The sequence below is a fragment of the Mauremys mutica genome, chromosome 3, assembly GCF_020497125.1.
Source record: "Mauremys mutica isolate MM-2020 ecotype Southern chromosome 3, ASM2049712v1, whole genome shotgun sequence".
In the NCBI taxonomy this organism is placed as follows: Eukaryota; Metazoa; Chordata; order Testudines; family Geoemydidae; genus Mauremys; species Mauremys mutica.
Genome location: NC_059074.1, coordinates 101,976,975 through 101,992,275, shown reverse-complemented (window position 1 = coordinate 101,992,275; position 15,301 = coordinate 101,976,975). Strand labels below are relative to the sequence as shown.

Here is a 15,301-nt window from a genome sequence, read left to right as displayed (position 1 = left end):
AATAGCGTGCCGAAAATAGGGCCTGGGGCCACACATTGAACAATGAGGAAAATACAAAACATTGAAACGCTGCTCATTAAGTGAGCACTATCCATTCAGTGCACTGAATGAGGCAGGGATCCAGTGGGAAAAAGTAGTATGTGATCTTCTAATGAAAGACTGTACCATAATGCACATGCACAAGGGGGACAAACTGAGATTGTGCAGGCAAACTTAATTCTCCATTTCCGAACTTTTGAATGCTCGATTTTGTAACTGTAATAATGTTCTTATAACCCAGTTTTTTGTGTGGATAATAAATATTTACTAAAAAGGGATGAAGATGGAAAGCCTAGAAGTTGCTTGCTACTCCATTAAAATTGTTAATAATTCTCAAATTCACCTAACTTTCCAAGCAACTTAAACATGAAACTGTGTGCTGAACTAACACTGCAGTCAAGGCAAATTTGTCAAAGCAAGAAAATTCAGAGTTAAACTTTCTCAGTGTCCTGCAGCCCCATGTACAGTACATTGGTATTGCACAATATGGTCCTCTACAGTATCACAGAGTTTCCTGGATTTTATAAAATATTAAATACCAAAACCAATTCTTTACAGATACACCATCCTATTGTAGTAGAAGTGGTGCACAAAATTATTTGTCTACTTAGTTAAGCCATGCTGGGGAGAGAAATATTTTCTCCGTGGTAACTTCATAGAGCATTGTGGAATCCTCAGAGAGATTACATGGTACATATTGTAATACCAAAGGATGAATTAAGGGGTCTGTGAGAGTTTAACTCTAAATTTACTAGAAATGAGCAGCTTTTATTTCACCATTAACATTAGTTCATTGAGTCTGAGATGTGACATTTCCTATTTATTTTAATGTGGCCTTTATGCTATTTAACTTTTACTTGGCTCTAATGTAGCATATATAAGTTTGCAATTATATTATGAGATCAAAAAGTTAATGACTGAAGTCAAGTTCACAGGTACTTCTGATTGTAAAATAGTTCTGAAAAATAACTAGCATGCATGCTTGCTGGCAAGTTTCGTCCCAGTGTGATTTCAAAGAGTCAAAATGTTAACCTTTGAAAATGAGGATTTATTATAGAATCATCTATAAAGTCTCAACTGTCATTACATTATAAACCCAATCCTGCCCTGGTATATACGACAGAGCAGTCTGTCTGTTCATCACTTCCAGTGTTCAATACGATCACAAAGCAGCAGTGGATACACTACATTCTGCAGGCTCGTTCAGCCTGCTTCTCAGCTCCAATGCACTGCCTATTGTCTACTGTCTGTAAGTCAGGAAAATAGGGTGTAACCCCAAGCAAAGATAGTACACGATGGTGGAGACTGAGACTGGTGTCAGCACTGGGAGTTCATCAGTCACTTCACTCTGGCCTCAGTTCAGGAAAGCTTTTAAACACATGCTTAAGTCCATCCTTACTCAACAAAGCATTTATGCACACACATAAGTTTAAGCATTGATTAAGTCCCTTTAATGGGGCTTAAGTGTGTGTTTAAGTGCTGAATCAGGGTTCCTGAGAGTAGGAAATACTTCTGACTGTGGTCTGATGTCACCTACTTATATCTATTCATGTAAATTTAACAGATTAGATCAGTGGTCCCCAACCTTTTCGTCTGGCAGGCGCCAGATGAAGGACCGTGGTGGTGGTCGAGCATCCGCCAAAATGCCGCTGAATTTCTGTGGCATTTCAGCAGTGACACCTCTCGATGATGTCACTTGTCAGTGGCAAGCGGCGTCATCAAGAGGCGTCGCCGCTGAAATGCCGTCGAAATTCGGCGGCATTTCGGTGGATGCTCGACCGCCGGCCAGGACGCGGGCACATTTAGATGCCCCCGTGAGCGTCATGGTGCCCATGGGCACCGCGTTGGGGACCCCTGGATTAGATGGTTTCAACTCACACACCTGGGCATTTTATCAATCCACAGAATTATGGATTTTTCCCCTTCCTCTTCACCCTCCCCACATATCCCCTTGCTGGAGCTGGCTATCTCTGGCTGCCAAGTCTGCATCCATAGGGAACCTTTGTTCCAGAAGAGGGCTTTAAACTAGGTTCGACGGGGACAGCTGAGCAAAGCCCACAGGTGAGTGGAGAATACGGAGACTTGGGAGATGGTCTCAAGGAGGGAGGGAGCATGGGCTATAATGGCAGAGAGAAAGGAGGGTCAAGGCAAAACTGGGAGGCAAGATCAAATCAGTATCTTAGATGCCTATATACAAATGTGAGAAGTATGGGTAACAAGCAGGAAGAACTGGAAGCGCTAATAAATAAATACAACTATGACATTGTTGGCATCACCGAAACTTGGTGGGATAATACACATGATTGGAATGTTGGTATGGATGGGTACAACTTCCTCAGGAAAGATAGATAGGGGAAAAAAGGGAGGAGGTGTTGCCTTATACATTAAAAATGTGCACACTTGGACTGAGGTGGAGATGGACATAGGAGACGGAAGTGTTGAGAGTCTCTGGGTTAGGCTAAAAGGGGTAAAAAACAAGGGTGATGTCATGCTAGGAGTCTACTACGGGCAGGGGCGGCTCCAGGCCCCAGCACGCCAAGCACGTGCTTGGGGCGGCATGCCGCGTGGGGTGCTCTGCCGGTCGCCGGGAGGGCGGCAGGCAGGGTGCCTTCAGCGGCATGCCTGCGGAGGGTCTGCTGGTCCTGTGGCTTCGGTGGACCTCCCACAGGCATGCCTGCAGAGGGTCCACCTGCGGGAGGTCCACTGGAGCCGCGGGACCGGCGAGCGGCAGAGCGCTCCCCGCGGCATGACGCCGTGCTTGGGGTGGCGAAATGTGTAGAGCTGCCCCTGACTACAGGCCACCTAACCAGGTGGAAGAAGTGGATGAGGCTTTTTTAATCAACTAACAAAATCATCCAAAGCCCAAAATTTGGTGGTGATGGGGGCTTCAACTATCCAGATATATGTTGGGAAAATAACACAGTGGGGCACAGACCATCCAATAAGTTCTTGGACTGCATTGCAGACAACTTTTTATTTCAGAAGGTTGAAAAAGCTACTGGGGGGAAGCTGTTCTAGATTTGATTTTAACAAATAGAGAGGAACTCGTTGAGAATTTGAAAGTGGAAGGCAGCTCAGGTGAAAGTGATCATGAAATCATAATGTTCACAATTCTAAGGAAGGGTAAAAGGGCGTACAGCAAAATAGAGACAGTGGATTTCAGGAAGGCGGATTTTGGTAAACTCAGGGAGCTGATAGGTAAGGTCCCATGGGAATCAAGACTGAGGGGAAAAACAACTGAGGAGACTTGGCAGTTTTTCTAAGGAACACTATTAAGGGCCCAAAAGCAAGCTATGCCGCTGGGTAGGAAAGATAGAAAATGTGGCAAAAGACCACCTTGGCTTAACCATGAGATCTTGCATGATCTAAAAAATAAAAAGGAGTCATATAAAAAATGGAAACTAGGACAAATTACAAAGGATGAATATAGGCAAACAACACAGGAATGAAGGGGCAAGATTAGAAAGGCAAAGGCACAAAATGAGCTCAAACTAGCTACAGGAATAAAGGGAAACAAGAAGACTTTTTATCAATACATTAGAAGCAAGAGGAAGACCAAGGACAGGGTAGGCGCACTGCTCAGTGAGGAGGGAGAAACAGTAACAGGAAACTTGGAAATGCAGAGATGCTTAATGACTTCTTTGTTTCGGTCTTCACTGAAAAGTCTGAAGGAATGCCTAACATAGTGAATGCTAATAGGAAGGGAGTAGGTTTAGAAAATATAAAAAAAATAACAAGTTAAAAATCTCTTAGAAAATTTATATGCCTGCAAGTCACCAGGGCCTGATGAAATGCATCCTAGAATACTCAAGGAGCTAATAGAGGAGGTATCTGAGCCTCTAGCTATTATCTTTGGAAAATCATGGAAGACAGGAGAGATTCCAGAAGACTGAAAAAGGGTAAATATAGTGCCCATCTACAAAAAGGGAGAAAAAAAAAACAACAACCCAGGAAACTACAGACCAGTTAGTTTAACTTCTGTGCCAGGGAAGGATAGTGGAGCAAGTAATTAAGGAAATCATCTGCAAACACTTGGAAGGTGGTAAGGTGATAGGGAATAGCCAGCATGGATTTGTAAAGAACAAATCATGTCAAACCAATCTGATAGCTTTCTTTGATAGGATAACGAGTCTTGTGGATAAGGGAGAAGCGGTGGATGTGGTATACCTAGACTTAGTAAGGCATTTGATACGGTCTTGCATGATATTCTTGTCAATAAACTAGGCATATACAACTTAGATGGGGCTACTATAAGGTGGGTGCATAACTGGCTGGATAACCGTACTCAGAGAGTAGTTATTAATGGTTCCCAATCCTGCTGGAAAGGTATAACAAGTGGGGTTCCGCAGGGGTCTGTGATGGGACCGGCTCTGTTGAATATCTTCATCAACGACTTTGATATTGGCATAGAAAGAATGCTTATTAAGTTTGCAGATGATACCAAACTGGGAGGGATTGCAACTGCTTTGGAGGATAGGGTCATAATTCAAAATGATCTGGTCAAATTTGAGAAGTGGTCTGAGGTAAACAGGATAAAGTTTAATAAAGACAAATGCAAAGTGCTCCACTTAGGAAGGAAAAATCAATTTCACACATACAGAATGGGAAGAGACTGTCTAGGAAGGAGTTCAGCAGAAAGTGATCTAAGGGTTATAGTGGACCACAAGCTAAATATGAGTCAACAGTGTGATGCTGTGGCAAAAAAAGCAAACATGATTCTGGGATGCATTAACAGGTGTGTTGTGAACTAGACACGAGAAGCCTTCTTCCACTCTACTCTGCGCTGGTCAGGCCTCAGCTGGAGTATTGTGTCCAGTTCTGGGCACTGCATTTCAAGAAAGATGTGGAGAAATTGGGGAGAGTCCAGAGAAGAGCAACAAGAATGATTAAAGGTCTAGAGAACATGACCTATGAAGGAAGGCTGAAAGAACTGAGTTTGTTTAGTTTGGAAAAGAGAAGACTGAGAGGGGAAACGATAGCAGTTTTCAGGTATCTAAAAGGGTGTCATAAGGAGGAGGGAGAATACTTGTTCATCTTAGCCTCTAAGGAAGAACAAGAAGCAATGGGCTTAAACTGCAGCAAGGGAGGTTTAGGCTGGACATTAGGAAAAAGTTCCTAACTGTCAGGGTGGTTAAACACTGGAATAGATTGCCTAGGGAGGTTGTGGAATCTCCATCTCTGGAGATATTTAAGAGTAGGTTAGATAAATGTCTATCGGGGATGGTCTAGACAGTATTTGGTCCTGCCATGAGGGCAGGGGACTGGACTCGATGACCTCTCGAGGACCCTTCCAGTCCTAGAGTCTATGAATCTATGATAGATTTAATTGTTTTAAAAACTATAGGACAACACTGACATTATGACCTTCTCAGGTTGTGGGGTGTTCAGAATGGGTGGTACTTGTCATAGGAACATGTTGCTGCTTTAACAACAATTAGATCCTCTGTATTCAGCTTCCCCTTAAGCCAGGATCCCCCATGACTGCAAATTTGGCAGCCTGGTTTGACCAGCTTTGTGGCATAGATGCTAAACAACAACAACAAAAAACATATGGAAAAAAGTATTTCTCTGATTGTTTCAGCTGGTATATTTGGAAAGTTACCTGCAGCTGCCATTAAAAAAAAACACACACACACACACACATCCTGAAATAGTGGCAAGGTAGCACCCCAGATAAAATAGCTACAATTCAAACTAAAACATAACAAAACAACACATTGAAAGCTCTGCATTCCCCCCTCCCCTCCCGATAAGCAACTATGTGCACATACTACTCCCTCATTATTGGTCCCACACCTCTAGCTGGTGACTGACAAAGTCTGTACCATGGTCAGAGGGGCTGCATTTCTTCCCTCCTGATAGTGCTTTCCCCTCAATCATTTTGTATGTGACTCTGTGACCCAAGATGGGGAAGTAGATTCATGTTTTACTTTAATACATAGGCACTGAGATTTTAAAAAATGAGTGCCTACATCAGTGTTTCTCAAACTGGGGTCATCGCTTGTGCAGGGAAAGCCCCTAGCGGGCTGGGCCGGTTTGTTTACCTGCCCTGTCCGCAGGCTCGGCTGATCGCAGCTCCCACTGGCCGCGGTTTGCCGCTGCAGGCCAATGGGAGCTGCTGGAAGTGGCCGCAAGTATGTCCCTTGGCCTGTGCTGCTTCCGGCAGCTCCCATTGGCCTGGAGCAGTGAATCGCAGCCAGTGGGAGCTGCGATCGGCCGGACCTGCAGACGGGGCAGGTAAACAAACCGGCCTGGCCCACCAGGGGCTTTCCCTACACAAACGGTGACCCCAGTTTGAGAAACACTGGCCTATATGTAGATTCCCAGGTTCATTGCAGCCACCTAAGAAAGTGGTCTGATTTTCAAAAATGAAGAACACCCTTCACCCTCTTGAAGTTCATGGTAGCTGCTGGATGCTCAACACTGGAAACTCAGGCCCTTATTTAGGTGCCTAAATATGGGTTTAGGAATATAACTCTAACCATCCCTTCCTGAAATTCTTGCCCGAGACTTTTCAATACACAGAGTAAAGCTCAGATTTCTTAAATATACAAAGGTACATTACCAATGCAAAATCACAATTATTTCTGCTGGTGGTAAATTTTTCAACTAACTGCTTTTTTTGTCTAAAAAATTCTGATTTGGCAAAACCAAAACTGTCCATGAAACAGAGTCCATTTTGACAAATCTCTCAACTTAAAAAAAAGTTGAAAAAAGTTTTTAAGTTGTCTAAATGATTTGTTTTAAACAAAAAAATCAGTTTTCCCGAGTGAAATGATTTTTTGTTTCAAAATTTAAGCTAATTAGACAAAGACAAGGCTAAAAAAAGAAAAACTAAACATTTTGGAATTATTTAACGAAAAGCTTCAGCTGACCTGAACCTTCATATTATATACACATATCGTTTGGAAACAGCCCTGGGGACATATTACATTCAGTAACAAAGTTAACTTATTCTCAGCCTGCTGTTAGCACCAGGATAACTCAGACATCATGGGCCTGATCCAAAGCCTACTGAAGTCAATGGGGAGTTTTCGTTGACTTCTACTGGCTTCTGTGTGCTTTGGATTAGGCACAAAGATGTTTATAGGTACGCTATTATTCTCTTCTCTGCATTAATATGACCAAGATCCAGTTTTGTGTTCTAATGCAAGCAATATGTACTTTCTTGTCGTTCAGGAACCTTTAATACTTTTCAGGCAGCTACTTACAATAATGTTTTGTGGGTTTTTTTTTTTTCAAAAGCCAACTGGGAAGATAAGATTATTTATATTGAATCAAACAGATACTTTATATTTAGAACCATGGATAAGATAGTTTAGGGCAGCCTGATCAGCTAATGAGCACTATTGGAGTGAAGTTTAGGATTACTAAAGCAATACAAAAAAACCCTGATACCCCTGATACTTAAAGCAATACAGCCTTCAGATTTACATTTTATAAATTATAATTGCTAATACTAATACAATCTAATTTTATCTCACTCCTGCTGATATTATATGAGCCTACAAACTAAAAAATGCTACAGTATGTGACCATTGTTAAATATTCTTGCACACAAGAATGGTTGTAGTAAATATGTTTCTTAAGAACACAGCTGATGAGAACTGCAAGTTAAGGTGTTTTCAAAAAAGGTATTATTACTTTTTGGTATTAAAGCCTACTTTATAACTTTCACAAAGTTTAAGAGGTGACCTCCATGCACTGACATGTTCATTAGTGAAAGTTACCAATGCTACATTAGTGTGTATCTCATAACGTGATCTTATTATGGCTTTACCTGACCCAGTAAAAGTGTCAAGCGATCCATCTCCAGTTGTGGTGGTGGTGGTTGTTTCACTGCTGTTCATGGGCTCTGTTTTGACTGCAAGAAGAGACACTACACATAGAAGAATAAGTAGACATGAGATTTTACTTCTAAATTTACATCAGAGACCTCATGCCAGTGTCACGAGTGGCAGTCCAGCTAGAACAGACATGCGATTGAAAAGTTTAGAATTTTATGAGAACAGTCTGCTACTGCACTTTCTGAAATGGCCACACATGCATCTATTTATGTCTCTATTTGAAAGACTGCTATAATTATCCGGATTAATTTCAATCAAAATCTAATTGATTGTAGCAATTCCCCAAAACTAGTGGACAGGAAGGAGAGGAGAGTATATAGCACATAAAAAATAGTTATGCTTGAGAACCAATACAATATGTTTTTGTTCTCTTCCAGCAGCATATTGCTTTCACAGTGCAAGCTTTCTGCCACCCCCAAACCAGTGTGTTTTTCTACCTCAAAGCTAACCCACACTGAAATTGGTGACTTATTCTCCCGAAAAGAAAAGAACTATAGGCAGTGCACAAATGATGGCCATGAAAAGCCAGCTTCTAATTAATGTACTAAGAAATAATTATACAACATAGACTTCCGCTTTTATTAGAGGCTAAGCTGCCCTAGGAAAATAAAAAAAAAATAGAGCTGCGCCACAATTATAGTCAGAACACTCGTACAGTTAGGTAGATGTGCATATTTACAGCATATATTAGTTGCCAGTTAATACTGGGGGCCTGATTTTCATTTACGTGAAGGCTCTTTTACACAGCCAGAACAGCATAAAGGGGCTAAGTGCAAATGAAAATCAGGTCTTGTATGTTTTATTAGACATGTGGTATATCATGCATTTTAATTCTAAGAACAAAAAAGTCTGGAATTTTCAAAGACGCTTAAAGGCTTACACTGGGAAATTTACCAGCAGAACAATAGCGGTATAATTATACCATGTATTGTTCGGCTGATCAATTTCACCATATTGACAAGTCCTAAGTGAATTGGGGAATTAACTCTCTTAAGCCCTTTCAAGATCTCAGCCAAATTCTTTGGTGGCTTTTACCTGAGCAAGCTATGAAGTCTATTATACCTATTTGAAATTACACACACCTGCCTTTGTCCCCCATCCATAATGGATCTTTCATAGGCAAATGGGTGAGTTGGGTGATTGATACTTAACAGCAACACTACAGAAAATACATGACTGCACATGAAATACGGGTGGAATTTAGGACATTATGTATACATGCAAATTTCAAACAAGGACAGTGGAAATTAACTTTTTGATTATTTATGGCAATTATGTAAATCAAGGTGCCAACAAATGGGCAGCCTGAACAAATGCAGTGTAGTTGGTTGGCTTCACAGATTAGGATGGGAGAGATAGGTCAAAATAGTTTACTCCTATCAATGGTCCTCATATTCTCCACTGCACACTCCTGGAAAACAGGGTCATGGAGATTGCTCTGCACATGTCAAGGTTAGGGATATCAATTTAAGTGCCCAAAAGAAAGAATTACTTCTTCAGAAGGCCACTTAAATTGTTCCACAGCACCAGAATTTTGAAGAGGAATAAAAAAATAAATAAAAAGATCAACTGCAGCAATGTATTTTAAAACCAGCTCCTATGTTTCACCACATCTCTGTCCTAAAATAATTTCCAAGAGACAGAGGGTTCAAATATAAATGTGGAAATGGCCTGACTTTTCTTTGCATTGATAATAAATAGCGTTTGCAATGAGAAAGCAGTTGGAACAAAAAGATGTATGCCGAAATTTGGGGAATGTGTTTTTATACTAAATATAATACACATGAGAAATTAAGGAAAGCTTTTCTCCATAAGACAAAGATTGTCCTGCATTGCTCCTAATGAATCCTAGGGCTATCTGCTGCATAAATGACAGCTGTGCTGTCAAAGGGAACACTTTTTACTGACTTGATTGTGAAGAGGCTTAGGCCTTGCACCTCTGTCTCTGCATATATCAGAAAGTATGCAGTTTACTAATTTGGTCTTCTTTGCAGTCTCTGTTCCCTTTATGACTGCCACAATCTCCTCTTCTTTCTCCATCACAGTAGTCTATGACTACCTCAAAATCTTTAATGTATTTATTCTCACAACACCCCTGCAAAGTAGGGAAGTGCTATTAATCCAGCTCTACAGATGGAAAACTGAGGCCTGGTCTACACTACGGGCGAATAGCGTAGCTGAAGTCGAACTACCTTAGTACGAATTTCCTACCTGTCCAGACGCCGCGGGATCGAACTGCGCGGCTCCCCCGTCGACTCCGCCACCGCCGTTCGTGGTGGTGGAGTTCCGGAGTCGACGGGAGCGCGTTCGGAGTTTGAACTATCGTGTCTAGATTAGACGCGATAGTTCAAACTCCGAGAAGTCGAACTCTCTGCGTCGATCCGGCGGGTAAGTATGGACCTACCCTGAGACACAGGGATCCTAAGTTCTTTGCCCAAGGTCATACACAGACTCTCTAGTGGAGCAGGGAATTCAACCCACATCTCCCAAGTCCTAGGTTAATGCCCTAGCCAATGGACCGTCATTCTTCTTGTAGCTAGATTGATAGATATTCAGGAAAGGACTTTAGTATGTGCTTAACTGCTTTACTGAATTGGGGCCTAAATACTGAGTTGAAAAGTATTGTACTGAACTATCCCTACCTCCAGTCATTGTGATGTGCAGCGCACTTTCCTGGGCACAAATATTCAACAAGTTTTCCTCTCCTAGTCAATCACTCTCCCCCAGCTCTCAAATTAATTTAATTTGATAGAAAACACCAAGTTAGAATTACATTTTGTCAACAATACACACAGAAAATATATTTTGAGATAGACTAGAGCTGTTTAAAATCAAGGCTATTACATTCAGATTTTATCAGAGTAAGGAAGTCATCAAGACCTTTTCTTTGCATGGCTAGATTTTTGGAATACTGCCCTTATTTTTCATGTTGCACATAATTAAACCATGAAAAAACAGCATTAAACTAACCAAAAACCAGTTTAACTTTAAAAGAAAAAAAAAGCAATAGAATTTAAAGTTGAGATCAAAATATAAGCTCACACCATTTAAGCACACACTGTTTTGCTTAGATTTTGTAGTACATATAACAGTGTGTGGCATCATGTAATGTTCTGACACTGCTACAATATCTATCCTAGTAAGGGGAGCAGGGTGACTTAAAAATTTGAATTACAGTGCGTAGCCCAAAGAAATTGTGTTGAGCACCAAATGGTCCGAGGTCAACTGCAACCAGTTGGGACGTAGATGGTTGAGGAAAAAAGCATGGGGGTGGATCCTGGGCAGTGGCTGGGGCACTGTTCTTGGGCACATCCTCAAAATGCCCATTTCTGGCTGCCCTGGTCTCTGGAGGGGCCAGGCTGGGCCGAGGAGAGAGCAGATGAAGGGTGGCATCGCTTAAACCCCTTGTCTTTCTCCTTCTCTCTGTAGGAGTTGGACCAGGGGACACCCCATGATCTTGATGGAGGCATAGAATGCGGAGGCCGCAATGGCTTTCAGCCTGTTGAGGGGTGTGCAGGCCCAAGGACCGGAGGGTGGCATGGGAGTCATTAATACCGTGAAGCCGTGCATTGGTCAGCTCTGAGAAGAGCCCTGCTCCCTCAAATGGGAGATCCTGCAGGGCAGTCTGCATCTCTTGGGTCAGCCCAGAGGACTGTAATGAAGAGCTGCGCCTCATGACCACCGCAGAGGAGACCACCCTGGCTGCCGAGTATGTAACGTCTCAGGCCATCTGGAGAGCGCCTCTTGCCACCGCTTTGCCCTCATCCACTAAGATGGCAAACTCCTGGGCTTGGTCCTGTGGAAGGCCCTGCTTGAGCTTGCTGATGGAGTCCCACAAGTTGAAGTTGTACCTGCCTAGCATGGCCTGATGGTTAGACACCCAAAACTGCTGCTGGCTGTTGAATAAATTTTTCTGCCATATAAGTCCAGTCTCTTGGTGTCTTTATTTTTGGGTTTGCCACTGGCCCGGCCTTGCCTGTCCCTTTCGTTGATGACAGACACTACCAGAGACCCTGCAGGAAGGTGGGTGTACAGATATTCAGATCCCTTTGCCAGGACATAATATTTCTTTTCCTCTTTCTTGAAGGCAGGTGGAATGGAGGAGCAGGTCTGACACACAGACTTGGCAATTTTCAGGACCTCTGGGTGGACGGGCAATGCAACCCAGGCTGGGGTGGATGAGAGTATGACATTGAAGAGGTCATCGGACTACTCCCCTAGCTCCTTGACCTCCAAGTTCAGGTTAGCATCCACCCTTTAGAGCAGTGCCTGATGCTCCTTGAAATCATTGGGGGGACTGCTCGCTTGCGAGTGGCTCGCCACCGCCTCGTCTGGGGATGACGAAGATGACTGTACTGCAGTGGGAGGGGCAGCTTCCCCTTGCCTGTCTGTGGCTGGCTCTTTGTGTGTCAGGGCCCATTGCAATGCTGCTGTGTCGGACTCAGCAGCGTGCTCCGATGCTGATGCTGGTGCTGGCTGGGCTGGAGGCAGTTTGTCTGATGCGACCTGAGAAGAATGGTGGGAGTACAGGACAGGCATGATGGGTACGCCCCATAGGCTCCAGTACTGCTACTGGGTGGGCCACTGCCCCTACTGCCATGCTGGCAGAGCCGTTTCGCAGGTTGTCGGCGATTTGGCTCTCCTAGGTGAGGGGCTGAACTCTCCCTCCAGCTCGGACCACTGTAGATGCTGGAGTCTGTTGTCTGACCCTTGTCAGCAAACAATAAGGAAAGGGCGAGGAACGGTGCCTGCCCAAAGAGCAGTACCAGGGAGTCAGAGACTGGTGGCACGACCAGGAACAATCCCGCACCGAGGGGGATCGATGCTGTTGTGGGGGGGACTGCCTAGGCAATGGGGATCTGTACTGTGGTGATCTCTGGCGGGAGGGCCTGGCGGTATTGCAGGTACAGGGATCGGCGTCATGACTCGGGCGTCCCGTGCCTCGTAGGTGGTGACCTTGGTGTTAGAGACCTGAGTCTTCTACCCGCAGACTGAGGCTGAGGCGCCAGGATCCTAGGCCGTGGTGATGGGGATCGATGCCTGTGGTTCGGGGATGCTCCATTGCTCTAGTGGGAGGTCCCAGAACTGGCTTGCCCTTAGAGGTCTGGGCCTTAACTTGGTCCATCAACTAGTTTGACATCTGTGGTGCTGGCTGGCCTGCTTGGTCCTTGGCTGCTGGGGCCACCTCAGGCACAGGAGGCCCTACTAGGGGACAGGATCCCCTGCCGCTCCCAGGAGTCAGATGCCTGGCTGGGTACCCCTGTGTAGCTCCAGGGCAGGTAGGGTGACCAAATGTCCTGATTTTATAGGGACAGTCTCAATTTTGGGGTCTTTTTCTTATATAGGGTCCTATTACCCCCCACTCCCTGTCCAGATTTTTCACATTTGCTGTCTGGTCACCCTAAGGGCAGGCATGTAGCTTAACACAGGTACTTTGCCCGACTCCCCCCGTCCTGCAGTGCCGACGGGTCCTTGGGCTTCAGCCACTTCTTAGGCCCCACCAAAGGGGAACGATGCTGGGCAGGTTCCAGTGCCAGCATTGCACTGCGCACCAACACCAAAGTGCGAGACGTGGAGTCCGACCGGAAGGGCTCCAAGGCAGGAGGAAGCGCAGACTCCATGAGGATGGCCCTCAAACAGATATCCCGCTCCTTTTGAGTTCAAGGGTGAAAGTTTTTGCAGATCCTGCACTTGTCTTTTCTGTGTGATTCCCCCAAACACTTCAAACAGCTATCATGGGGGTCAGTAATGGGCATCAGCTGGGTACACGAACATGGCTTGAAGTCTGGGGAACAGGGCATGCCCCGCTCTGTGGCGAAGTCCCAGCTGGGACTCTAACTACTAAAACTATTATCTAATACTTAACTTAATGATCAAACTAAATACCTAAGAACTAACTATAAAGGAGACAGAACAATGGGCTGAAAGAACCGCTAACGCTCTTGCAATGGAAGACAAGGTGCTCTGACCAACCGTCACGGGTGGTAAGAAGAAACTTGGAGGGTGCAGCGTCGTTGGTGCCTGATATACCGATGCATGAGCGCAGCACTCAAGGAGGTGACACAGCTGACCCTACGGATACCACTAAGGCAAAAGTCTCCAACAACTGTGTACATGTGTACGTACACACCTAAAATGGAATCGACATGAGCAAGCACTCCAAGAAGAATTAATGACCTGCAAAGTTTCATTTTTTAACAACTAAGCTATATTTTAAGGACTGAGAATGCAAAATGGTATAATCAGATGGGCAGCAGATTCTACTACTGTTCTCCTTCCCTATACAGTAGAACTTCAGAGTTACGAATTGACTGGTCAACCACCCACCTCATTTGGAACTGGAAGTATGTAAGTAGGGAGCGGAGAGGGGGAAAAAAGCAATTACTCCATAGTACAGTACTGTGTTGAACGTAAACGACTAAAAAAATAAAGGGAAAGTTTAAAAAAAGATATCAATGTAAGGAAACTGTTTCTGTGCTTGTTTCATTTAAATTAAGATGGTTAAAAGGCAGCATTTTTCTTCTGCATAGAGTAAAGCTGTATTAAGTCAATGTTCAGTTGTAAACTTTTGAAAGAACAATCATACATTTTGTTCAGAGTGATGAACAACCTTCATTCTGGAGGTGTTTGTAACTCTGAGGTTCTACTGCACTTGAAAGTGACCATAGATCAGGGAGTGGAGGGGCCAACGAGAACAGGTGAGTATGGATCCTTTAAAGGGTCAGTTCAGAGAGATGTCCAAGACAGTTAATCAGATGTCTGATGCTCTCCTTTCACTTAACATCCAAGCCCTAGGTCTTTCCAAGAAAACCCTAAATTGCTGTGATAATGGAAAGAAGTAGCTGACAGGCAGTGAGGATGTCAAAGACCAATGGAAGATGACAGGCTACACAAAGTATCTCCTGAAACCAGCAGTAGGGGGTTGGAAAAAAGTCAGGATAGCCAAGCAGCCTTTCCAGCTGTGGGAGTTAGGGTGGGATGCTATACACTGGGAGAAGCAGCCTGTGACTCCAGTGCAAGACATCTCACTACAGAGTCCAGGAGCAACCAAGGAAGGGTACATGCTGGGCTGGGTTATCATTAGCTGGGACCTGATCGAGTGCTAACTGGGATGGCAGAGAAAGACAGTTACAGAACATTTGAGGTTGACGGGAGTGAGGAAAACACATGAAGGAAACAGACCAAGAGCAGCCATGCACATCCGATGTCATAACTCAATAGATGTGGCATATACTCTATCACACACAGTTTGCCAAGCAAATACCATGCAACCACAGATGCAGCAAGCCAGTGGGAACACCACAAAGAGAGGCCCCACCAAGAAACAAAGATCTAAAAGGCATAGGACTAGTGATCCAACTGCCCTCTGAGAGAGTGGGATTCAAAGGAGAACCCTATGTACTAGGCTGAGCACC

At 44.1% G+C, this 15,301-nt stretch overlaps 1 protein-coding gene across 1 annotated transcript in view; it reads right to left on the bottom strand.

Annotated features, from left to right (window-relative positions):
- The window catches only part of EYA4 (EYA transcriptional coactivator and phosphatase 4), a 198,819-nt gene that overhangs the window by 55,917 nt on the left and 127,601 nt on the right, over positions 1–15,301 (bottom strand). Inside the window, exon 5 of the mRNA XM_045012059.1 lies at positions 7,820–7,918. Coding sequence (XP_044867994.1) covers positions 7,820–7,918 — 99 coding nt within the window. The remainder of the gene's footprint in view (positions 1–7,819; positions 7,919–15,301) is intronic.